This window comes from Triturus cristatus, chromosome 1_1 (assembly GCF_964204655.1).
Source record: "Triturus cristatus chromosome 1_1, aTriCri1.1, whole genome shotgun sequence".
NCBI lineage: Eukaryota > Metazoa > Chordata > Amphibia > Caudata > Salamandridae > Triturus > Triturus cristatus.
Window position 1 is genome coordinate 1296262680 of NC_140579.1, and position 26672 is coordinate 1296289351.

General features: G+C 47.0%; 1 protein-coding gene across 5 annotated transcripts in view; it reads left to right on the forward strand.

Annotated features, from left to right (window-relative positions):
• Window positions 1-26672, forward strand: part of ATXN7L2 (ataxin 7 like 2) — a 373831-nt gene that overhangs the window by 313056 nt on the left and 34103 nt on the right. For all 5 annotated transcript variants that reach the window (XM_085652992.1, XM_085653020.1, XM_085653011.1 and 2 more), the window contains exon 9: window positions 21401-21522. In XM_085652992.1, coding sequence (XP_085509118.1) covers window positions 21401-21522 — 122 coding nt within the window. The remainder of the gene's footprint in view (window positions 1-21400; window positions 21523-26672) is intronic.

The following is a 26672-nucleotide window of genomic DNA, read 5'->3' on the forward strand; positions in this document are numbered from 1 at the left end:
AGTCATTCCACAGGTTCCACCACCACCTGGGCCGGTTCCGGATCCTTTGCCTTCACCTGACGCTCCTGTTCCAACGCCTCAGCTTCCAGACCCTCCTCATGACCCGCATCAGGGTGAGGGCACGTCCTCTGAAGAGGTTTTTTAAGAGGGTGAACTTCCAGAGATCATTCTGGCAGATCCTTGGGATTCTTATATTATCAAAATGACTTCGCCACCGACTCCTCTCATCTGATTCGCCCCCAGAGGATATAGGGATATTTCATAATCTAATGCAGCGAGCTGCTGCTAGATTTCAGTTGCCTGTTGCGGTTGAGCAATCTGAATGCTTCCTACATGATTTTAAGGAGGAATCCAAAAAGATTACAAGAGCTGTCCCCATAATTGATTACATCTGGAAAAAAGGGGTCAAAATCAGGAAAACTCCTGCATCTGTGCCAGCAGTGCTTCCACGGATAGACCAGAAATACCGTGCTCCGGCCAATAGTCCATCCTGTCTCATTGGCCATCCTCGACCAGATTCGGTCATTTCCCAGGCTGCCCAACAAAGATCTAAGAACCCGGCAACACCCATTACTACACCGCCGGACAAGGAAGGGCGTCGTCTTGATTTGATCGGCAAGAAGTTTTCAACAATGGCAGCTGCCTCCATCAGAGCAGCTAACTCCCTAGCAATAATAGGGCGTTATGACCGCCAAATGAGGTCAGAGATGGCTGGACTTATTGAACTCATTCCGGAAGACAAAAGACAGGAAGCAAGAAAAATTCTATTAGAGGGAGAGCGCGTGGCATCTGAAACCATAGATTGCGCACTAGACATTGTGAATACAAATTTTCACCAGCTGGCTGGTGCGGCAGTACTCAGACGCCAGGGTTGGCTTAAGGCCACCACTTTCAGACCTGAAGTCCAGACAATATTGGATAAGGCCTATGATGGCGAATCGTTGTTTGGAAAACACATCGACGAAGCTCTCCAAGCAATAAAACCGGATACTGATACGGCAAGATCCTTGGGTTCATTGCAGTACAAACGCGGAACCTTCAGAGGTGCAAGATGGCGTGGGTTTTCCTCTAGAGGAGGATACCAAAACCAGCAGAATAGACAATACCAGCCCCAATATAGACAAACGTATCAATCTTCATACAGGCAATCCAACACGTCTGGTTTCTCTAGTCAGGGCGGAAGAAAAAGATCGCAAAATGAAGGATGGGACGCCAACAGAAAGCAGTGATCTCCGCAGGGCGCATTCCACTCCTATTCCCCTCCCTGTGGGCGCGACAATTTCAGCATTTGTGGACAAGTGGCAAGAAATTACATCAGACCAATGGGTTCTCGACCTGGTGAACAACGGTCATACCTTAGAATTTGTCACCAAGCCACCCACCACTCTGCCCAATGGACCCCCTCCCCCTCGTCTTCACTTATTATTATTCAAAGAAGCTTTAACGATGCTCCTCAGGAATGCAATCGATTAGGTTCCATCACATCAGAAACGGACGGGTTTCTATTCCCGATTTTTTTCTTATCAAAAAGAAATCAGGGGTATAGCGCCCGATTCTAGACCTTCGCAGCCTGAACAGATTCCTCAAAAAGCAAGGATTTCGCATGGTCACACTTGCAGAGATTCTAGGTTGTCTCAACGAGGGAGATTTTATGGCTTCTCTGGCTATGGAAGACGCTTACTTCCACATCCCAATACATCCAAAGCATCGCAAATATCTTCGATTCACTGTGGCTGGCGCCCATTATCAGTTCAAAGTGCTCCTGTTTGGACTAAAATCGGCTCCAAGGATCTTCACAAAGTGCCTAACTCCTGTAGCAGCAGCGCTAAGATCCCGGGGAATCCAATTATTCCCGTATTTGGACGATTGGTTAATCAAGGGTCCTTTGGAAAGAGCAGTCAAGATTGCTGTGACAACGTCTCTTCATCTTTTCAACTCTCTGGGGCTAACTGTGAACAGGAGCACATCTCCGTTACGCCCGATGCAGGTCCTTCCATTTCTAGGATCTCTGCTGGATTCCGTCCAGTGCAGGGCATTCTTATCTCACGAACGGCAGGTTTGTCTTCAAAAGCTGGCAATTCTGATTTCCAGAAGAAAGTCAGTTTCTGTCCGCATGTTTGCGTGACTCCTGGGGATGTGCTCTTCTGCAACAAATCTCGTCCCTTTGGCAAGACTCCGAATGCGACCTCTGCAGGAGGAGCTACACCTTCAGTGGCAGCAGGCCGTGGGTTCCTTCGACGACATCCTCAGAGTCACACCACGCATGAAAAACTCTCTGCATTGGTGGTCACAAAAGCCCAACTTAGCAGAAGGACTCACTTTCATACAGGATATTCCAGATGTTGTTCTCACTACGGATGCCTCCATGGAAGGATGGGGAGGTCATCTCCAAGATTTACAGATACAGGGAAAGTGGTCTCCAGAGTACAAGAAACAACATATCAACAGCCTGGAATTGCGAGCAATTTTCCTGTCCCTGCATGCTTTCCTTCCAAGGATTGCAGGTTCATCGGTACTGGTTCGGACCGACAATACCACCAGCATGTTTTACGTGAACAAGCAAGGAGGGAAAAGATCGGCAACTTTGTCTAGAGAGGCTCAGGGGTTGTGGGAATGGGTCACACTCCACAACATAACCCTCAGAGCAGAACATGTCAGAGGTCTCCACAATACCCTAGCAGACACGCTCAGCAGGTCCCAATCGGACTGCCACGAATGGGAGCTAGAGCAGACTCAAGTGCTCAGGGCGTTCCGAGCTTGGGGCAAGCCGGCACTGGATTTGTTTGCAACAAAGGACAACAACAAAATGCCGATATTACGCCAGCAGATACCCTCAACAGGGATCAAGGGGGAATGCCCTGTCCATGCGATGGTCAGTGATTTGTACTTACGCTTTCCCCCCCCCCCGATACCTCTAATCCCGAGAGTAATACGCTAGATGAAATTGGAGGGCTGCCGTCTCATCCTGATTGCACCCAGGTGGCCACGCCAGTACTGGTTCCAAGAGCTTCTGTTATTATCTCAGGACCAGCCGATCCGTCTTCTTCCGACACCCACAATGCTGTCGAGGAACAAAGGTCCGGTGCTTCACCCAGACCCTCAGTCTCTACATTTACACGCATGGCTCCTGATTTCTTTGAATTCAAGGACCTTAATGCCCCTCAGGACTGTCGTGACATACTGACAAAATCGCGGGCTCACAGCACAATTAAGACTTGCCGTCTAAAATGGTAGCGATTTTGCTGTTGATGCGAAACTAACAATGTTCACCCGGTGGAAGCTCCTGCGGAACAGATCCTTCCTTATTTGTTACATCTGGCAAGGTCTGGGCTCACCTTCTCATCAGTCAAAGTCCATTTAGCCGCACTTTCCAGATTCAGAAAGGGTGCTCAACTTCCTTCTCTATGTTCATCCTCTTTGATCAAACAATTCATGAAAGGACTTTTCCGAGCGTTTCCTCCGATAAGGCTTCCTCCACCGGAGTGGGAACTCAACACTGTCTTAATGCAACTAATGAAACACCCATTTGAGCCTATCCACAAGGCAGAACTCAAATTCCTCACCTGGAAGGTTGCCTTACTTCTGGCTCTACCGTCTGCTAGAAGAGTGAGTGAGATTCAGGCCTTCACTATAAAGGAACCATTTCTACACTTCACTCAGGACTACGTGACCCTCCGAACTAATCCTACATTCATATCTAAAGTACCATCACAGTTTCACCTCAATGAACCTGTAAAATTAAGGACTTTCTTTCTTTCCAAATCCATCTACACCAGCGGAAAAAGCCTTACATTCTCTTGGTATTAAAAGACGTTTAAAATTCTACCTTCAGAAAACAAATAGCATTAGAAAATCTGACCAGTTGTTCGTGGCTTACGGCCAAACTACTCTGGGAACTGCAGTCACAAAAACCACAATTGCCAGATGGATAGCATCTACAATCCATTTCTGCCATGACACAGCTCACCGGCCATTGCTAAGGAAAGCCAAGGCCCACTCCACAAGAACGGTAGCAGCGTCTACAGCGTTGTTTGCTGGGGTGACTCTTGAAAATATCTGTCGTGCTGCGACATGGAAGAATGTCCACACGTTCACGAGACATTACTGCCTTCAATCTACGCATCAAGATGATGCAGCAGTCAGACAAGCTGTTCTACGCCATCTTTTTCTTTGAGGTCAGTTTTCTGTCTTTCAAATGCTATATATGTCTTGCATTTTTTTCATGACAATAACATGTTCGAGGCATATGAGCTGCAGATTACACACTGTGCATAGATTGCCATCTGGTGTTGGGCCCGGATGTTTGCAGTTGTTTTTCCTCTTGGAAAGTCTTTGGAAGTCACGAGGTATGTGACTCCTCCTTTGGATCGTATTGCGCATGGGCTTCAGCTCCATCCTCAGATTGTTTTTTTCCGCCATCGGGCTCGGATGTGATCTTCGCGCTCCAGTTCCGAACAGTTTCCAGTTCTTCTATCGACGCGCAATCCTCACCCCAATTCGCGGTATTGTTTTCGATTGCGATCTCCACAGTCGGCGCGGCTCTGATCGATCAAGACCTCCGATTCCAGTCGTCGACGACGGCCTTCGGGCCTACCCAAGCTCCGGTCCTGGCTAATGGAAAGGACTCCCTTCAAGAAATGCCTAGGCAAGACCAAAGACACTGCTTCCCACACCGCACCTTCGGGACCGGTAAAGAAGCCTATTAAGCCTTCCGGCGGCTCGGCCTCGAGCCAGCCCACCGTCGGTGCCGAGAAACACTCCTCCGCACCGACGCCGAAAAGGAAAATGGCCTCCTCCTCACCACCAAGCTCCATACCGAAACACTCGGCGCCGAAAACCAGCTCCGGCTCCTCGGTACCGACACCATCCCCGGAACCGAGCAAAAAACACAAGGCCACCGACACCGATATCTCGAAGCCGAAAACCATCTCGGCACCGAGTAAACAGACAGCCCTTTCCAGGCCGCATAGCTCCAAACAGCGGACTGGCGCAGACTCTAAAACAAGAAAGCCCACGGCCCAATGCCTTCGGCGCCGACGGACAAACCGCACTCTGAAGAGCTTTTTACTCCTGATCCACTGCAAAAGACATTGATCAAGGACCCCAAAACCAGACATTTGATGCTCAGCATCAAAAAGAGACAGCTGGAAAAGCCTGCCCCAGCTCCACCTCCAAAGAGGAAGGACTCTGCTACCTCCCCTTTCAGAATGCCTTCACCACCTCCTCCACCCCCTCCACTCCCTCCACCTCTTCCTTCTCCCCCCCCACCTCATCATTCCCCCACACCCTCTCCGGATAATGACAATGATGATGTCTATGATGACATACGGGACGTACCCCATGACCTACCTACAGGGGACCCCACTCCCACAGGCTCCCCAGACCCATGGGACGACTATAACATCCCTAACGTCCCGCAAGATGATCTCTACCCTTCGAGACCATCCCCACCAGAAGACTCATTAGGGTTCAACCACTTACTCCAAAGGGCTGCACACTATCACGGGGTGGATCTCCATACCGACCCCGTGGAGGAGGACTTCCTTCTCGATACTTTTGACACCACGCATAGGGCCACCTCCATACTGCCCATGCTCAAAGGAGTTATAAAACACGCGCTGGATGTCTTTAAAGACCCAGTCAGAGCCAGGGTCATTAACCCGCGCATAGACAAAAAATATAAAGCCGCCCCTACAGATCCCGCCTACATCAGAAGGCCAGCACCACTAGATTCCCTAGTAGTGTCTACAGCACGAAAGGGGGCGAACTCCCAAGCGTCAAGCGAAGCACCACCACCTGACAAACAGTCAAAATTCTTGGACGCATCGGGCAAGCGCACTGCATCCCAAGCCGCCAACATATGGCACATCGCTAATACACAAGCGCTACTGGCAAGATACGACAGGGGCCATTATGACGAACTAGAAGCCATAATGCAACACCTCCCTGACAAATATAAAAATAGGGCAAACGAGTTAATTCAGGAGGGCAAAACCATTACCAATACCTCCATCCGCTGTGCCCTAGATGCAGCTGACACCGCCTCCAGAGCCATTAATACCAGCATCCTCCTCCGTCGCCATGCCTGGCTAAGGATCTCAGGTTTTAAACCAGAAGTGCAAGCTTCCATCCTGAACCACCCCTTTGACCAGGAACATCTGTTCAGCCCAAAAGTGGACGAGGCCCATGAAAAAAGTCACCGATATGGCGAAATCTATGGGAGCCTTACAATCGCACCCTCCCAGGCGCTCCTTTCGCCGCTCTTCCTTTCGGAGCACATTCAGAGGCTACTCTTCTGACACTGCTTCCACTTCATATAAAGCCCCTACCCAATCCACCTTTACAAGGGGTTACCAAAGAGGTGGCTACTGAGGCAACAACAATAAAGGCAGAGGCAAGACAAACACCGCCCGCTCTGCCTCCGCACCTACCCAATGACTTCCCTCCATTCCCCCCAGACCATCCCACTCCGGTCGGGGGCAGACTCCAAAATTTCCTTCCTGTCTGGACTACCATCACCTCAGACAAATGGGTAACACAAATAATTCGGTCAGGCTACTGCCTAGAACTAATATCTACCCCCCCCAAACATTCCACCCAGACAACGCCCAATGTCACAGGAACATCTAACACTACTAAAGCAGGAGGTAATCAAAATATGGGGCTCTTCTTTTCTCATCCCAAAAAGGGACGACACTCTACGGCCCATCCTAGACCTCAGGCCCCTAAACCGATACATACACTCAGACCATTTCCACATGGTAACACTTCAGCAGGTACTTCCACTGCTCTCCCACAACGATTTCCTGACCACTTTAGACCTCAAAGACGCCTATTTCCACATTACTGTTCACAACGCTCACAGGAAGTTTCTCAGATTTGTACTGGACGGCCAACAGTACCAATTCAAAGTACTCCCATTTGGAGTCACCACAGCACCACGAGTATTCACCAAGTGCCTAGAAGTAGTGGCAGCACACCTGCGGAGGCAACACATCCATGTCTTCCCATACCTAGACGACTGGCTCATAAAGGCCAGTTCATACAACCAGTCTGTACAACACACGCATGCCACTATCCAGCTACTTCACCAACTGGGCTTCACAGTAAACCACGCAAAGTCCCATCTCCAACCGTCACACGTAAAACAATATCTGGGTGCCACTATAGACACCTCAAGAGCGCTAGCCTACCCCAGTCCTGCCAGGATAGCAAGCATTCAAGCTCAACGCGCAAAATTTCAGCCACAACACTCTCTTCCAGCTCGAGTGTTCATGCAACTAATAGGAATGATGGCCTCTTGCATATTCATAGTACCTCACGCAAGACTTCAGATGCATCCTCTCCAAGAGTGCTTAGCGCGCCAATGGAACCAGGCCCAGGGTCAACTAACAGATCTGGTGTTGGTAGACGGTCGTACCCATCGCTCTCTGCAGTGGTGGACCACCAAAAACCTTTCCAAAGGGCGACCGTTCCTGGACCCGGTTCCTCAGATAGTACTGACAACGGACGCATCGCTCTCCGGCTGGGGAGCTCACCTATTACATCACACCATGCAGGGCAGATGGACACCTCAACAAAAGTTACTCCACTTCAACCATCTGGAGTTACTAGCCATATGTTTTGCCCTAAAATCTTTTCAAACACAGATTTCAGGCAAGGCAGTCCTAGTCCGCACAGACAACATGACAGCCATGTACTATATACAAAAACAAGGCGGCACACACTCTCCACAGCTCTCTCAGCTAGCACAGAGCATATGGAGATGGGCCATACCCCAGAAAATCTTTCTGCTAGCCCAACATGTCCCAGGAGTCCAAAACACTATGGCAGATCTGCTCAGCAGACAAACACAACAACTCCACCCGCAAGTTCTTCACCTGTACTTTCAAATGTGGGGGCATCCACAGATAGACCTCTTCGCGCCCACGAAAACGCCAAATGCCCAACCTTCTCCGCCAGATATCCACACCCATTGTCCAAAGGCAATGCGATACGGATGAACTGGTCAGGCAGATTTGCATATGTTTTTCCGCCTCTCCCACTCATTCCATTAGTGGTGCACAAACTACAACAACACTCCCTCACACTAATCCTAGTAGCTCCAACTTGGGCCAGACAACCGTGGTACACCACACTGCTGAAACTATCTGTAGTACCGCACCAAAAGTTACACCTCTCTCCACACCTCTTAGCCCAGAACCATGGAGAGATCAGGCACCCGGACCCAGCTCAGCTCAACCTTGCGATCTGGCTCCTGAAATCCTAGAATTCGGTTATCTAAATCTTCCCCCTGACTGCATGAACGTCATTAAAGAAGCTAGGCGACCCACCACTAGAGCGTGCTACGCAGCCAAATGGAAACGTTTTGTTGTCTATTGTCACAGCAATACCATCAATCCCCTAGATGTGTCCATTCAACACACTATAGGCTATTTACTACACCTACAAAGATGCAATCTAGCCTATACGTCCATTAGACTGCACCTTGCAGCCATAGCAGCTTATCTACAAAACAGGCAACATCTATCACTTTTTAGAGATCCTGCCATTAAAGCCTTCATGGAAGGCCTCAAAAGAATAATTCCCCCAGAGTGCCACCCTCACCTGTGTGGAACCTAAATATCATTCTCACCAGACTAATGGGGCCTCCCTTTGAACCTCTACACAAATGTGAACTTCAATTCCTAACGTGGAAAACCGCCTTTCTTGTAGCCATCACTTCGCACAGAAGGGTCAGTGAGATACAAGCACTTACCATTCAAGAACCTTTTCTCCAAATGCGCCATAACAAGGTTGTTCTCAGTACTAACCCAAAATTCCTCCCTAAAGTCATTTCTCCTTTTCACCTAAACCAATCTGTAGAACTACCAGTATTCTTCTCGCAACCACAGACCGTTGCAGAAAGAGCTCTTCATACATGAAGATGTCAAACGAGCCTTACTCTACTACATCGAGAGAACACAACCTTTTTCGTAAGACCAAACAACTGTTTGTCTCTTTCTCACCACCACACAGAGGCAACCCCATCTCCAAGTCGGGGATAGCTAGGTGGAACGTCAAATGCATTCAAATTTGCTACCACAAAGCAAAACGAACGCTATCCGTTCCCCCTAAAGCCCACTCTATGCGTAAAATAGGGGCTTCAATGGCATTTCTAGGGAATATCCCATTAGATGATAGCTGCAGAGCAGCTACATGGTCAACACCGCACACTTTCACTAAACATTATGGTGTAGATGTGCAAACTAAGCAACAGGCTAGTGTGGGCCAGGCTGTACTCAAAACATTATTTCAAACCACTGCAACAGATACGGGTAGTCGCCGCTAAGGATGGGTACTGCTATATTATCTATGCACAGTGTGTAATCTACAGCTCATATGCCTCGAACGGAAAATTCTACTTACCAGTATGCATCTGTTCTTGGCATGTAGAGCTGCAGATCTACACACGCCTACCCGCCTCCCCGGCTGCCTTTATCTGTTCCAGTTTATCTTATTTAGATACAACACACATGGGCATCTTCACTGTTATTACTACGCTCCATCTTTCCCTGCTGGCGAAAAACAATCTGAGGATGGAGCCGAAGCCCATGCGCAATACGATCCAAAGGAGAAGTCACATACCTCGTGACTTCCAAAGACTTTCCAAGAGGAAAAACAACAGCAAACATCCGGGCCCAACGCCAGATGGCGATCTATGCACAGTGTGTAGATCTGCAGCTCTACATGCCAAGAACAGCTGCATACTGGTAAGTAGCATTTGCCTTCTGCGATATGACATGTCTGACATAGAATGTTGTTACAATGCATGTTTCATTTCCCCGCGTATGTTACATGTTTTTGAATTATAAGGTTTGGTTTATTATACCTTTTTGTTAGCAAGTTGTGGATGCAATTGGGAGTGTATCAGCACTAGTCTACCACCATCCACAAACGACTGTATACTTGGTATACTGCTTGCTATTCTGATTCATGCATGTGAATCTATGAAAGATACCCCAATACTGGATAAGAAAACAAGTTACTTACCTGTAACTACAGTTATCCAGTATTGGTATCTTTCATAGATTCACATGCACGCACCCTCCTCCCCGTAGAGTCAGTTCTCTATGTTTTGGGACACTTACTTCCCACTTGTGCTAAGGAAAATCTGAACTGGCTCTGCTGAGGGTGCTGATGGCTGATTGGTTGGTACCATTTTTTGGTTCTTTTGGCATAATGATGTAGATAGGCTGCTAAGATCTAGGCCTTAGGCCTTTTCTTTGGGGCCTACTACTACTATTATTTTTGGCACTACTTTTGTATTTACCGTGGGACTCCTGCCTCGGCGACGGGAACGATTCAGGCATGTGAATCTATGAAAGATACCAATACTGGATAACTGTAGTTACAGGTAAGTAACTTGTTTTCTTTTCTTCCATAGGGTAACATTGACTGGTTTCACTTGAAATTTCTTCTAAGTGTGGAGTTTCTAAACTTTAAAATATTCACCTAAAATCAACCGAGTAACGAAAACGGAAATACTCACCTGCTATTAGGAGAGATCCCAGTGCTGGATCTTGGTACCCAGCACTGACCCTGAAAAGTAATTACAAACCTTACTTACCGCCAACTCAATTTTCTTCCATAGGAAACCATTGACTGTTTTTCTGTGAAATTTCAACTAAGTGTCGATTTTTGCAAACTACAAATATTCTTTAAAAATCGTACCAACTGTGAAAACGTAATTACTTACCTATTTTAGATAGATGTCCCAGTACTGAGCCTAGGAGCCCAGCACTGGATTACAAAAGTAACGAGAACATACTTTACCAGTAACTTGAACTTTCTCCCATAGGAAACCATTGACTGTTTTTCTGTGAAATTTCTTCTAAGTGTCGAACAAACTTACAAATATTCGTTAAAAATCGCCTGTATAACCTAAACGCATTCTATCAACTGCTTACAGGTGGTATACTAGTACTGGATCCAGGATCCAACAAGTTAACATAACCCCACTTACCTGCTAAGTGAATTTCCTCCCATAGGATAACATTGATAATTTGATTAGAAAAAGTTTCTAAGTGTCAACTTTTAAAATACCAAAAGACTCCTTAAAAATCACAACAGTTACTAAAACGTATTTACTCACTTGTTTCCAAGAACTGTCCCAGGACTGAATCTAGGATTCAGTCCTGGAGTTAGAAAAGTAATCCTGAAAGTAGTCAATTGCATTTAACTTAAAATTCCCATTGAGCTCAATGTATTATTGTGTTTGAAATTGTGTTGCCTATTGCAACAAACTGTAACAATTGCATTCAAACGTCAATTGCCTATTGTAAAGTATTTAACTAAAGCATCTCATTCTGAGAAAGTATATTTTTGATACCTATTGTTGGTTCTAAAATAAAACAACCATATATTTTCTTGAGTGTGAGACCATTTGCTGACTGAGTGTGTACAACAAATGCTTTACACTGTCCTCTGATACTGCCTTACTGCTCGACCAAGCTACCACTTTAGAGAGTAAGGTTATATCTAACTTTAGCCTCTGCCAAACCTCTGGGGACTGTGGACTCAGTACACACTGTGAAGAAATCAAAACCTTCTCAGGGGTTTCACTGATACACCTGGTCCTTTTAAACCAACAAAGAAGAGATTGGCACAGAAGCTGTAATATAAAAACAATGCATTTATTAAACCTCAGTTGAGGGAGATTGCGTAACACAGTAATCTCAAGTCACTGTAGGAGGCATTCTAAGGAGTACAGAGAACAGGGGCCTTATATACCGACACAGGGGCTCAAACGAAGGCTGTACAAGTACACATGAGAAGAGTTACACACATAGATGGTTATACAGTAAATGCACAGTCAACAAGTAGGAGAAGTAATAAGTTGCTGACATCAGTTAGAACAGCCTGACAGTTCTATACTAGGAGCAGGTGCATTCTACTAGCTAGGCCCTTCTGAGGATGTGCAAGGCTCTGGAAGAGGGAGAAAGCAAATGGCCAGCACTAAAATGGCTGCCAAGTACAAAATGGCTTTCAGCTCATGCTAACAGATCCCTGTAATCTTTAACAGATGGTCTTTTTAGCATGAGCTAAAGACATTGCTATGATCCAGTAGGAACACAGAAAATATTTGCACATTAATTTTCATAAATGTATCAATATCCTAATTCCTTGCTAGGTGGGCATTTTACATTCTAAACATTTCAGTAAACTGGTATATATAAGGTATACAAGGGACAAAGGGAACAGAGCATTGGGTCATACAGATAGCAGGAGAGAGTCATGACTATTATCACAAACAGAACTATTAGCTTTCTAGTCCTAAGCAAATCCTAGAACCATCCAGTAAAAAAAATTTCAAGGCTCCTATGCATTTCAGTGACTATCCATTTCAACTTCAGAATAGCCAACAGCACATATCTAATTAAAAAAAAATCACTAGACTTTTCTAGTGTTTGCTTTATGAGGGCTCGAGTATCAATCATTATAATCAAGGAAAGGGTAAAGTAACATTTGTCAACTGCTCAGATGAACTTTTCTCTCACAGAATAAACATTATTCTTAATGCAAATATTAAAGGAGTCAGACATATAATTACAAAAATGATCCTGGATCCAGGGGACCAGAAGGACCACACAGGGCCATGAGAATTAGGACGAAGAGCTACAAAGGGCTGCTCCTCCTCAAAAATGGGATGACTAAAGGGGTACATTTTTAACAAGAAAAAGAAGTCGTCGTCCTTGGGAAATTAAAGCCGCTGTACAACCAGCCAGAGGGGAGTCTTCTCCCTGTGTCCGTTTGAGCCTCACAGGCAGGCTCTTGTTGTTCCCACGGTGGAGCTGCACAACTCGTAACTCGGGAATCACGGCCCAGTTTCAAGGTAAAACTTTCTTCTTTCAGGATAGGGCAATCACCCACCAGGGCAAATGCTCTCAGCGATCCTGTCCAGTGTCTCAGGCAGTGCACCAGTTTTCTTCACTTCAATCTAACAGGCACCAGAGACACAGCACCTGTACCTTGAACTCAAGTCCTTCCCTAACTCCTGTATTGCTCTGCTGGCACACTGCTCTTTCGTTGGGGCCACACATTGCATCCAGTGTGCCCAGGTATCTCTTGACCAACAAAGGTGAAGACTTTACAGCCAGCATTCAGGAGCGTGATGCTGCAGTACCTGAAGCAACCCTTGTTTCAAAGGGGTTCACCTCAAGCAAAAACAACCTTGCCGTTCTGGTCGGTCTGTGACTCTCAGCTGGGCATTAAAAACTTGATCCACGGTTTCTCCTTTATGATTTCTGACCCCATCTTTCGCCCAAGACAGTGGCAGGGGTACACACTTCACATCCCAGTGCTTCCGGCCTTCTACCTTCACTGAGGTCCTAGTTGCCAGCAATGCCTGTGCTGGTTACCTTCACCTTGACTTCAAGGTGGACTGGTGCTGACTCCCCAAGCTGGATCTGATGTCCGCGCCCCTCTGGCAATATCTATTGGTGGACAGAACAAAAGGTCTTTAGACAAGGCACAGAAATAATCTATCAACAGAGAGGATAGTCTCAGAATACTTCCTAGTCTTGGGACGCCCCATATATTAGCAAGGCACCCAAGAACCACTTCATTTATCTATGTGAGAGTAAAAAAAAAACAGCCTGGACCTATTGCCAAGCATAAAAGGAACTTTTTGGTGACCTGACAAGAGTAATATGTCACCCAATCGCAAGCAGCCAAGGAAGTCTGTGTTCATTTACTAAATTCCGAGGAAAAGAGAAAAAACAATACAGACATACTCCAAATCCTTACATCTGTGTATTCCTATATTATTCATCTGAAGAGCCTCAAGAAAAAAGGAAATGTTCTACACTTTTACTCATAGACTTTGCATTACTTGTACAGGACTGCAGACACTTCTAAAATGATTTCTCTTAATAAAAGCGCCTACATTGTACGCTTAGGACCATGCTCTAATGTTATAGGAGCAACAGGTAAATCTAAAACTGCTAATTTAACAGGGATTCCCATTACATAAAGAACTAAAAACTTCAACATAATGGGTACATACATCTCCAGCAGAACAAATTGTGACAAACAAACTCCTATAAAACAATATTTTCCTCAAAAATGTTTGCTAAGAATCACATGGGCATCTTCCCTGTATTCTACTTTTCACGATCCAAACTATGCAACATCAGCTCTAGGTAGGACTGTCAGTTTATTTACACAGACTAGCTAATAAAAACAAGCAATGCCCTTGCAAAACTGTATGTAGCATGCGAATAACATAAACAATAATGGTGTTATCACCTGAGAAGTTTAGAACAAAAACTACCCACAGCTAGATCCCCTTAAAGATCAAATAAGGGAACAGCAATTTAGACTACTCATCCTTTCATAATTTCATCATACAGGATGGGCAGTAACATAACATATTTATTTATTCATTTTATTAATGCTAACAATGTTTAAAACAGTATTACTGGGTAGCCAATTAAATGTCTCATGGCTATTTCACAGACAGTTTAGACAGGCAAAAAAAACATTGAGAAAAAGAGAGAGAAAACATAAATTTGCCTACCCTTAATTTGTAGAGGATCTAGCCTCCTTCCCCCATTTTGACAGTAGGAAACCTGAAACCGGTTTAATTTCTGTCAACACTATCAACCCCTATTTGTAGCAATTGGGCATAAACAAAGTTATAGGAGGTAAATAGCACATTGAACTAGCTAAAGAACATGAATAACCAACCACGAATTCCTTTAGCAAATGTGCAAGTGTAACATGAGGGCGCATGAATTCAAACTAAATCCCATTGCTTCCTTAACTCAGCCCTAAAAGCATTAGTGCTATATACATGGCAGAGCCATTCTCTTAATCAGAGCTCACATATATCATTATATTGCCTTTTGTTCATATCAGTGCACAAAAGCTTGCTGTTGCCAAAAAAAAAAGTAAGCAAAACCTCTCTTTCTTTCCCTGCCCTGACATCTTGTCTTTCAAAAAGTTTCAAATGTCGATGTCAAAGCAAACCTTGCTCTGAGCCCTGCTAGGCTTCTAAATGTAGAACTTCGACCTTTAACCTATTAGCAGCTGTTCCATGTTGTGTGCAAGGTTTTCCATGTAGTTCTCCCAATTCAAAGTGACCCTGGAGACTGAGAGCTGAACAGCAAACCCACTCCATTCCTGTCTACCAGCAATTCAGAGGTAAGCTTAATAACTTCTGCTAGCTTTTTTGTACATATTTATATTTGTAAGCAGTGTGCTGAGTGCTTGTCTAGCAGTATAGATGTCAGCTACTCATTCTATTCTTACATATGTGCATTTACTGGAGCCTAAGGCAGTTTAAAAGCTGCTCTGATTGGAAGAACCTCATTAAATAGTGAATTTTACCCAATTTCGACTTTGATGTTTGGGGCACTTAAAAATGAATATCCTACAATGTTTTTGCATAATAGTCATCCCAGAATGTCCTCTACATATCCCAGAGATGGGGTATCAGAAATGTATCATGTATACCCTTATAAAATTGAGTTTTGTACGCCTGGGTAAAGTGACATTTCCCATGTAAGTTACCCCCTATTGCTGTACAGCACTGCTTAAATTCAATTTTGATGCTAGGAGTTCACAGTATAATTATTAGGCATTTTAAATATTAAAAAACGAATTTAATGCACCTATCTTTAATAACATTTTTTTTATATAATCAACATTTTTTTTTTTTTATATAAATCCAATCATTTTTATGAGTCCACATATGAAAAGCAAGCTTCATCCCTTGCCTATCATATTCAAACGCATTCATTCATAACCCTAAGCACAGAAGTCTAACTTGAGACATGAAAGTCTGCACCACTTTTTAAAGGACAATTATTATTTAACATCAAAACCACTGATATCCTTATTTAAAATGGCATTAAGAAAGGAAAATCCCTACTGTCAATCTGTTCTCTGTTATCCAAAATAATTAAACTGATTTTTTTGTAACTTTTTTTTAAAAGAATGCAAGCCTCTATACCATGTTATTACTGTCTTAAAATCCTAGTTGAGTCAGCATCCCTTTCTCTCTGTGGACTGCAGGCAAAAAGACAGCTGCTTCTCAGTGAGACAGTTAAAACACAGCTGTTGGAAAGCTTCTTTTTAGTGTGGAAATGTAAGCACAGTGAAACTGAGGCATTTCAATGCAGTCAAATCTTTCGTTCTATAATGTATGTTTAGTTCAGCAACAACCAAATTCACTCACTTGATGTGAATGCCTTTTAATACCTAATACATAAGGATAAATGCTGTAACATTTTGTATCTTTGTTTATTTATTGCAAAACCCACAATTTTGTTTTTGAGTCCTTTCCTATTCAATGTGAATTCTAATTGTATCTTTAGCATTGTGGCAATTTGCACACATGTATAGTGTCTTGCTCTGTCAATTTTAATGATAGCGTGCAGCTATTTAGCATATATTATATAATTTAATGCTGGATTATTTTTAAATATATTTTTTATGTTAATGATATTTTGCATAACAGAATGATGACAAAAACAAAACCACATTGAGCTCCTTCCAGACATTTTCAGAAGGGGGTCATACACTCAGAACACACAATAGAGCGTGCTTAAGGCTAGCCATTCTTGCACCAAGAGCGCAATCGCTACTTACTCATACAGGTACCACTAATGACAAACCACAGACGTTTAAACACACATTTAACCCACAGATCACACTTAGGACAGAAACAAAAGACAGCCCACAGACTGTACTTAAACCAAACCATTTGTAAATGCTAGTTGTAAGTCATATTTACAGGAAAAGCTCTCAAAAGTAGTTTCAACAACAGCCCAAAAAGACTTTTCCATTTTCAAGAAGCCAAGATACACCAAATTCACTAGATTTGGCTGGCAGAACACCAAAAATCGCTCTGCATATCACCACTTATGAATGTTACTAAGTGCACAAACCAGGATCCTTTCTATGTACATATTTAGTTCCTCGGGGTACTAGTCACCGAGGAAGAAATACGTTTTTATACCTAATCCTAGTTAGGTATCCCCTCTAGGGGAGCCCGCTAATTCTATACAAGTTCCAAAATGGTACCTCCAAAAAAGCAACACATTCTACGATGTGTGCTAAGAACAGGCATGCCAAGAATATTGGAGCATATACAATATTATACACAAAGTAGCACTTAACTCAAAGTGTGCCGTTCAAGTTTACAAAAGTTTCTCATTACATGCCTACATAAATTGCATTTTATGTATTTCCAAATTCCAAATATTGGCCAATTTCCATACAATTCCAAAAAGCGTTGCAACAAACAACCTTACCAAGCACAAAAATCTCCAACCTCAGTGCCAAGTTCTGAGTGACCAAACGGTCGTTTTTAGAATACTCACGCCAAAAATGTTCTCAGTCAGGAGTGGTAAGCAGTTGGAGGAGTCAAATCAGGAAGACCAGAAATATACTGGGCTGCAGAGACAGAATCTCAGTTTAGGGTACCTTATTACTAGAGTCCTGTTCTGTCCTCCTCAGTAGATTCCTGTCTCCCATCAAGACCACTCCCTTGGATAGCCACTTCTCTGATGAGCCTCACAGAGGGCACCAATTGAAGAAATCAAAACCTTCTCAGGGGTTTCACTGATACACCTGGTCCTTTTAAGCCAACAAAGAAGAGATTGCCACAGAAGCTGTAATATAAAAGACATCTTTTTTATTAACTTCAGATGAGGGAGATTGCGTCACACAGTAATCTCAAGTCACTGTAGGAGGCATTCTAAGGAGTACAGAGAACAGGGGCCTTATATACCCACACAGGGGCTCAAAAGAAGGCAGTACAAGTACACATGAGAAGAGTTACACACATAGATGGTCATACAGTAAAATGCACAGTCAACAAGTAGGAGGAGTAATAAGTTGCTGACATCAGTTAGAACAGCCTGACAGTTCTATACTAGGGGCAGGTGCATTCTACTAGCTAGGCCCTTCTGAGCATGTGCAAGGCTCTGGAAGAGGGAGAAAGCAAATGGCGAGCACATAGCTAACTAAAATGGCTGCCAAGTACAAAATGGCTTTCAGCTCATGCTAACAGATCCCTGTAATCTTTAACAACTGTACCTATTTGGGAACAGTGTATACACAGCCACTTTCTCACACCATGTGAACCGCCTTAAGTTCTACAATGACACGGCTGACATCACCATGCTGATGGTGACTGATGAGGAACAGAAAGCAGAGAGTGAACCTCTCCCTGATCTCCTCTCCTACAGCCCACAAGATGGGTCAGTAGATGGTGTGATCTTTTCAGACACCCTCTCTGCCCAACAGCAGACTGACTGCAAGCAAGTCTTGCAACAGTATGTTAAGCTCTTTTTCCTGGCCCCTGGTCTGACAAACTGGTGTACCCATGATGTGGACACTGGTGACAGTGCACCTGTCAAAAACAAGATCTATCGACAGTCTGATAAAGTCAAGGAAAGCATCAGAGCTGAAGTCAGCAAGAAGCTGGAGTTAGGGGTTATTGAACCCTCTGAGAGCCCCTGGGCCAGCCCAGTGGTTCTGGTCCCCAAACCTCATCCACAGGGTGGAAAGAGAGAAATTAGGGTCTGTGTGGACTATAGAACACTCAACTCTGTCACCAAGACAGATGCTCACCCTATTCCAAGAGCAGATGAGTTGACAAATTAGGGGCAGCCAAATTTCTCAGTATCTTTGACTTAACTGCAGGGTACTGGCAGATTGGCATGGCCCCAGGAGCAAAGGAGAAAACAGCATTCTCCACACCTGATGGGCACTATCAGTTCACTGTTATGCCCTTTGGTTTAAAGACTGCCCCTGCCATCTTCCAGAGGTTGGTGAATCAAGTCCTTGCTGGGTTGGAGTCCTTCAGTGCAGCTTATCTTGATGATATTGCTGTCTCTAGTTCCACCTGGCAGGATCACCTGATCCACCTTGGGAAGGTTTTAAAAGCCCTGCAAACTGCAGGCCTAACTATCAAGGCATCCAAATGCCAGATAGGGCAGGGCACTTTGGTGTACTTCGGCCACCTTGTTGGTGGAGGCCAGGTACAACCCTTACAGCCCAAGATCCAGGCCATCCTGGACTGGGTAGCTCCAACAACCCAGACCCAAGTCAGGGCATTCCTTGGCTTGACTGGGTACTACAGGAGGTTTGTGAAGGCATATGGGTCCATTGTGACTCCCCTCACAGAACTCACCTCCAAGAAAATGCCCCAGAAGGTTAACTGGACAGTTAGTTGCCAAAAGGCTTTTGACACCCTGAAAGAAGCAATGTGTTCAGCACCAATTCTAAAAGCTCCATATTATGCCAAGCAGTTCATAGTGCAGACTGACGCCTCTGAGCTAGGGATAGGAGCGGTCCTATCCCAGACCAATGATGAAGGCCAAGACCAACCTGTTGCTTTTATGAGCAGAAGGCTTCTCCCCAGGGAGCAGCGTTGGAGTGCCATTGAGTGGGAGGCCTTTGCTGTGGTTTGGTCCCTGAAGAAGTTGAGGCCATACTTGTTTGGTACTCACCTCCTGGTTCAAACGGACCACAGACCTCTCAGATGGCTAATGCAAATACAAGGAGAAAATCTTAAACTGTTGAGGTGGTCCATCTCCCTACAGGGAATGGATTTTGAAGTGGAACACAGACCTGGGACTGCCAATGCAGATGGACTTTCCAGGTTCTTCCACTTAGACAATGAAGATTCTCTAGGGCAAGGTTAGTCTCATCATCTGTTTTTTTTTTGGGGGGGGGGGTTCTGTGAGAAAGTGCCCTCTTTCTTGCATGGTATGCTCCCACTTTTTGCTGAATTGCTGATGTACTTTGACTGAGTGTGCCCTGGGCTCCTGCCAATCAGGTACCCAGGGCCTGTGTTCCTTCCCTAAAACTGCATTGAAGCCTAAACCCAATTGGCATCTCTGGCCACATGTCAGCCCCTGGTAAATGGTACCCTTGGTACCCAGGGCACTGTGACCAGAGAAGGCCCCTAAGGACTGCAGCACTTATTGTGCCACCTTTAGAGGCTCTGTACCCTGACACACATTCACTGCCTTTGCAGGCTGAGTGTCTGGGTGCAGACCAAAACAAAGACGACATGGCATACATCCCTGTGTGCCATGCCCACAAACCACTGCCCTGGCATACATCATCACCCCTCTAGCTGGGTGCCCTATGCCAGTGGTGAGGGTACAGGTGCATGAGCCCTGTATCCCTACAGTGCCCAGGTCCATTCCTGGGCCCTGTAAGTGCAGTGCTGCCATTGAGTATATGGTGCTGGGAGGTTGTCGTTACGAACTCCACAGCACCATAATGGCTGCACTGAAGACTGGGAAGTTTGGTATCAAACTTCTTAGCACATTAAACCCACACTGATACCAGTGTGGGATGTAATGTAAAATGCACAACAGAGGGCATCTTAGAGATGCCCCCTGAAACTCGACCAACTCCCAGTGAGCTGACTGAGTGTGTACATCAAGTGCTTTACACTGTCCTCTGATACTGCCTTACTGCTCGACCAAGCTACTACTTTACAGAGTAAGGTTCTATCTAACTTTAACCTCTGCCAAACCTCTGGAGACTCTTGGACTCTATACACACTGTACCTCACTTGGGTGCAGTATATATAGAGCCAGTTTCTTACAGAGAGGTAATGTGGAATTAGGTGCAGTCTTATTTGGAGATAATCTTTTATGTAAGTAGGTAATATTTTGGACTAGGGTTCCTTTGTTGTGCATATGCAGATACAAATGTATGCATGTGATATGGAGAAGGTTTGATGAGTTCATGCAGCCTAAGTGCAGTGGCTAGCGACTAATGATTGGATGGCCGTTCATTTGCAAATGGTGATAAGGTATTAGTCTGTAATGATAAGTTTACTCATGTTTGAAGCATGTGTGTGTGTTCTTAGTGTTCTTACCATGTTCTTACCATTAGATGGGTTTGTTGGGTGTTAAATGTGTTTATCGGGTGCATGTGTTCATGCACTAGTGGAAGTATTGGATATGTTGGTAATACTTCAGCAAGGAAGTTGTTTAGTTCCTATGCCTTCAGTGGTAGGTGGATATGGTTGAAGTTCTTGTGCAGATATTGTGTATGTATTTTGTGGTGGATGTGTAGTAAATGCATGTGCATGTTTTCTGTTGAGAAACGTTGGTTTGTCATGCCGATGTGTGTGTTTTTGTGAATTGCAATGACGTTAGGTAAGTATGTTTGTGTTCATGATGGGTTGACGACGTATGTCTGCTTTCTGTGGTATCGTTGGTGGTGAGTGTTTTGTGGCACATTTTCTTTTGTGTGTACGTGTCAGTATAGTTTGTTTGTTCATGTGCCTTGCCAGGGTGAATGTACAAGTAAGGTATGTGTCCTTTATCTTTGAGCACACACAGTGCATTATTCACATTGTGTCTCTTGCTCTTCCTCACAGGTCTGTTCCTTTGGGAGCCGTACAGTGAGCCCTGGGTTTTACCTTTTTAATAGACGACTGGATCGCTTCTGCTCTGCGCTCAGCTCCATGCTTGAGAGACACCTCACATCTCACATGTGGAAGTAAGTTTTCCCCCCTTTTTACAATGCTTCCTTTCCCTAACACTGCATCCATGTTCACCCAGGCAGTGCCCTTTTACACCTTACCTTCAGTTGCTTTTCAACCACACAGCAGACTGCTTACCTGCTCTTTCTGTGCCTTCTTCTCTGCAAGTTTCAAGACTTTCTCCCACTCATTTGTTTTTACCATCAGGATAGAGTAGGTAAAACAGTAGTTATTCAACCCCACCACCTGGCGGTTGTTTGAAATTCCTTTAATAATATACTGAGCTGCAGATTACACACTATGCATAGATCTCCATCTGGTGTTGGGTCTGGATGTTTGTACTTGTTTTTGTCCTGGAAGTCTTTGGAAGTCACGAGGTGTAGGTGACTCCTTAAGATCATAGTGCGCATGGGCATCGGCTCCATCCTCAGATTGTTTTTTTCCGCTACCGGGTTCGGATGTGTTTCTCGCGCTCCAGTTCGGAACAGTTACCGATTCCTGTTTCTACGCGCAATCCTTCACCCTTTCGACGGTATTGTCTCGATCGCGAACCCTAATCGGCGCGCATCTCTACAAGTCTTCGATTCCGGTCGTCGAAGAAGGCCTTCGGGCCGACCCGAGCCTTGGCATCTGGCTCATGGAAAGGACGCCTTTCATAAAGTGCCCTCGATGTGGGTCGAAGTTTCCCCACACCGATCTGCATGAGGTGTGTAACCTCTGCCTCTCTCCCGAGCACGAGGCCAGAGACTGTCTGGCTTGTGCCTCCTTCCGCTCGCAGACCATCCGGGATCGATGAGCTCGAAGAACCATGGCTCGCTCATCGAGTTCGATCCCCGACGACATCTTCCAAGAGGGCGTCGATGTGCCAGAGGAGCAGATCGAAGAAGGCCTCATCAGCGCCTCCGAAGCCGATGACTCCGACGTCGAAGAAGTGACTCCAGCTCAACGGGTCGTAAGTAGAGACGTCGACCCCGGCCCACTCCATACAGCAACAAAGGCTTCGGTCACACCTTCACCTTCGGGCTCAGGTGCACACCGACACACTGCTTCCCATGCCCCGCCCTCGGGCCCGGCAAAGAAGCCTACCAAGCCTTCCTGCAACTCGGGCTCAAGTCTGCCCGCCACCGGCGCCAAAACCCAATCATGCCCTCGATGCCGACACAGTCGACACCGAACACCCAACCTTCTTCAGAGGAGCTTTTTCGCCCAGACCCTCAACAAAAAACTCTAACTAAAGACCCTAAAAAGGGTCAATTGACTCTGAGTTCCAGAAAAAGACCACTGGACATGCCTGCACCAGCTCCACCACCTAAAAAGAGGGATATAGCCACATCACCTTTTAGGGTCCCTTCTCCACTTCCACCTCCTCCTCCACCTCCCCAACCTCGTTCTCCTACGCCATCCCCTACACCGGTAGATGATGACGCATATGATGACACGGGACGGTGACAACAACATGCCACTAGATGACCCCAGTCCACAAGGTTCCCCTGACCCCTGGGATGACTATAATACGCCTGATGTCCCTAATGTCCCGCAAGAAGACATCTACCCCTCTAGGCCTTCCCCACCAGACGATACCATGGGTTTTAATCAGCTAATACACCGGGCTGCCCCGTACCACGGGGTCGACCTACATACAGAACGGTCGAAGAGGATTTTTTAATGGGCACTTTCGACACCACCCAAAGGTCCACATCCACTTTACCCATGCTCAAAGGGGTGATTAAACACGCTACAGAAGTATTTAAGGACCCTGTCAGGGCTAGAATCATCAATCCTAGAATTGAGAAAAAATACAAAGCTGCCCCTACAGACCTAGCTTACATTAAGGGCCCTGTTACATTAGACTCCATGGTGGTCTGAAATGCTAGGAAAAGGGCTAATTCGCAGTCATCCGGTGATGCAGCTCCGCCCGACAAGGAGTCTAAACTCCTGGACGCCTCTGGCAAAAGAACAGCATCACAGGCAGCTAATATTTGGCGCATCGCAAATACTCAAGCCCTGTTAGCCAGATACAATAGGGCTCACTATGATGAGTTAGAGTCCCTACTCCAACACCTCCCGGACAAATACAAACATGGGGCGGAGCTTGGCTCGCGGCGTGAATGGCGGCTTGAGCCTCGAGCTCCGGCACACAGAGGCCACCATCCTTCACAAATCCTTCCCCGAACCGTTTTGAGCACGCATGGAGGAGCAGCCTGGGGTATCGCATGCAGCGCAGCCAAGCCGGAGAGCGTTTGATGTGGGCGAAGGGCGTTGAGCGCCCGCATATTGGCGCCGGAGCTCGGATCAGTACAGGCCCCTCAGCCCCGCTCTAAGGTGAAGAGCGAGCCCGTCGCTGTGCGTGCGGCGTGCGTGGTGGGCGCCGGAGCGGAAAGGGTGCCGAGCCCGGATTGACGGCGCGGCTGCTGCGGGAGGCCATCGCAGCTGAGACGAGCGTGTGTGAGGAGATCCTGGCGGTGTGGACGTCGGGAGGCCCCGGACTCAGAGTGCCGGACCGCGGATCGTGAGGGCACCTGGGGCGCAGCAGCCACGTCAGGCGAGTGGAGAGCGGCGGCAATCCTTTGAGTGAGTCAGCGGTGGTGCGTGTGAGGGGACGAGGGCCAGCTGAGGTGGATTACGGAGAGTGGGTGTTGGGACTAACGTCGACGGCCAGCCCCTACTGAGGCTGGTGACTGGGGCGCACCGAAGGATCGTAGGCCCACTTCCATGGCAGTGACTACACGGGGGCGGCCCTAGGCAGCGGGCACAGGCACCAGTGAAGAGTGGAGGATGTCCGCAGGGGGTTACTGACGTTCGCTTCCAGCGCTGGGACATATCAGCTGAGTTTATATCTGGATGAGCTGGAGTGGCAGTTTCCTATCAGTGAAGCTAAGGCAGACTACATGTGCTTTCGCAAATGAAATGTTGGAGTGCAAGCATTTCATCCAGAGTAGTTTTGGATGGCAGCGATTAGAGTCAGCTCGGAAGCTCTAGACTCTGCGCCTCTGTCTCTTACCTACAGTGGGACATTACTTAAGATTGCCTCACCCATGGACGTTAGTCTGCTTGCAGCCGATTGTGTTTATGCGCACACATACCCCACCTCACGACATTCCCCCTTAGAGGTCCTGCATGTCGGACAGCGCGCTGTGACCGGTTGTGGGGGCGGTACACGCTGCGGCCGCCATTTCGGGCGGGCTGACCGGCATTGGGAGAGGCGCCCTCGACCCACGGCAGTGCCCTGGAGGATTGAGGCTTGCAGAGGTGCATAGGCGCTGTGGAAATCTGTACTGGTGCCGGTAGAGTGAGGGGTGAGGCCCGCGCCAGGAGCAGTGGTGCACCCGGATAGGGCTTTCAGAGGTCGGCTAACACCTTCCCCGTCCTAAGATTGAAGCGGGGGTGGCCGACGGGCGGCGCCCACGGGCTAGTCGCGGCGCAATGGGCAAATCGGACAAAACACAAGCGAAACTCTCCTTCGAACACAGGCGCCCTAAGTCCCAGGAGGTGGGAGAGGGAGCGACGAGTGGTGGTGGGCCTGCCCCTTCGGACGACACCCAGGACATCAAAAGTCTGTTGCTCTCGATGGAGAAGGGCCTTCAGTCAGGTATCACCTCCCTGGGGGCGAAGATCGACGCACTCTCCTACCGCATGGACTGCATGGGGGAGCGCCTCGATAAACATGCGGAGCGATTGGATCACACTGAGGAGAGGCTGGTGGGGGTGGAGGAGGCGCAGTCCTCGATTGATATTGAGCAGAAAGCGCTGGGGCGGCTCATGCAGGTCCTACAGGACAAAACAGAAGACCTTGAAGCCCGTGCGCGACGCTGTAACCTGCGCATTACGGGCCTGCCGGAGACTACGCCAATGGGCAACATGGAGTTGTTCGTGGAAAAACTGCTGAGAGGACTGCTCGGACCGGATACCTTCTCGCCTATGTTTGTGGTGGAGAGAGCGCATAGATCCCTGGGGCCTAGGCCCGTGCCGGGGGCGCCGCCGCGGCCGATCATTGCTAAGCTCTTGAACTATAGGGATAGGGACGCTGCCCTCCGCGTGGCAAGGGAAAAGCAGACGCTCCAGTATGAAGGGTCGTCCATCTTGTTGTACCCGGACTTCACCACTAGGGTCCAGGAGGCCAGAAGGCAGTTCATCCCAGTCAAACGGCAGCTGAGGGAACTCGGACTGGACTATGCGATGTTATACCCTGCGAAGCTGCGTGTTAATAGGCAAGGGAAGACTCGCATCTTTCTTGATCCCAAGGCCTTGCAAAACACTTTGAAGGACTGGGGCAGGGAAAAAAAGACCAGCCCGGCGAGAAGCCCGGGAGGAGAGGAGATGGGGGGGCTCCTTGGAGCAGCAGGACTAAACACAAGTGCTTACTGGGACGGAACTTGGCATGTGCTGGGTCTTGGGGGCGCAACATGTGGAGCTAGCTGGGGAGAGAGGAACCATGGTGACGCAACCTGGATAGGAACACTAGCCGTACTACTAGGGCCAAAAGCAAACATAGCACAGCAAGGGGTTGGGTAGACACATGAAGGAGGGGGGGGCTGGCCAGGTGGCGATCGTCCTGGGCTAATGGCCGTGATTTGATACGCTGCAGTACGGCTGGCGGTGTGACGGATCTAACTGAGACTGCGCAGTGTGGACGCCGAGGGTGCAGGGAAGCAAACACTAGCTCCTGGCTACTGTCACGGTGGGGGAAAGAACTTTTGCTCTGTGTGCGGTGGGGAGGACTTGTCATTGAGTTGAATTTGTTTAACACTTTTGTACGGAGCTGCCTCCGAGTGCACGACACACTTTTGACGGGGATTGTAGTTGAGTGGGTGGGGGGAGGGAGGTAGGGGCAATCTCTAATTGAGGTCCAGCATGGCAAAGTTGGGGGAGGTCAGCTGTGGGAGGGGGGAGGGGATGGGGTTTTCTTTGTTAGTTCAGAGGCATGTCCGACAGATTGGAGGAATTAGTGGGTGGATTCCTGAAAGCTGCTTATTGATTATGGGTGCGGGGTCACTGCCCTATGACTGGGAAGACTATGGTTAGAACAGCGATCCAGCAGGGGTCACCCTGCCCCCTGCGTGTAGTGACTTGGAATGTCAGGGGATTGAATGATCATCGTAAACTGCGGAAAGTCATGCAATACCTTCACAGACATGGCGTGGATGTAGCCTTTTTACAAGAGACGCAC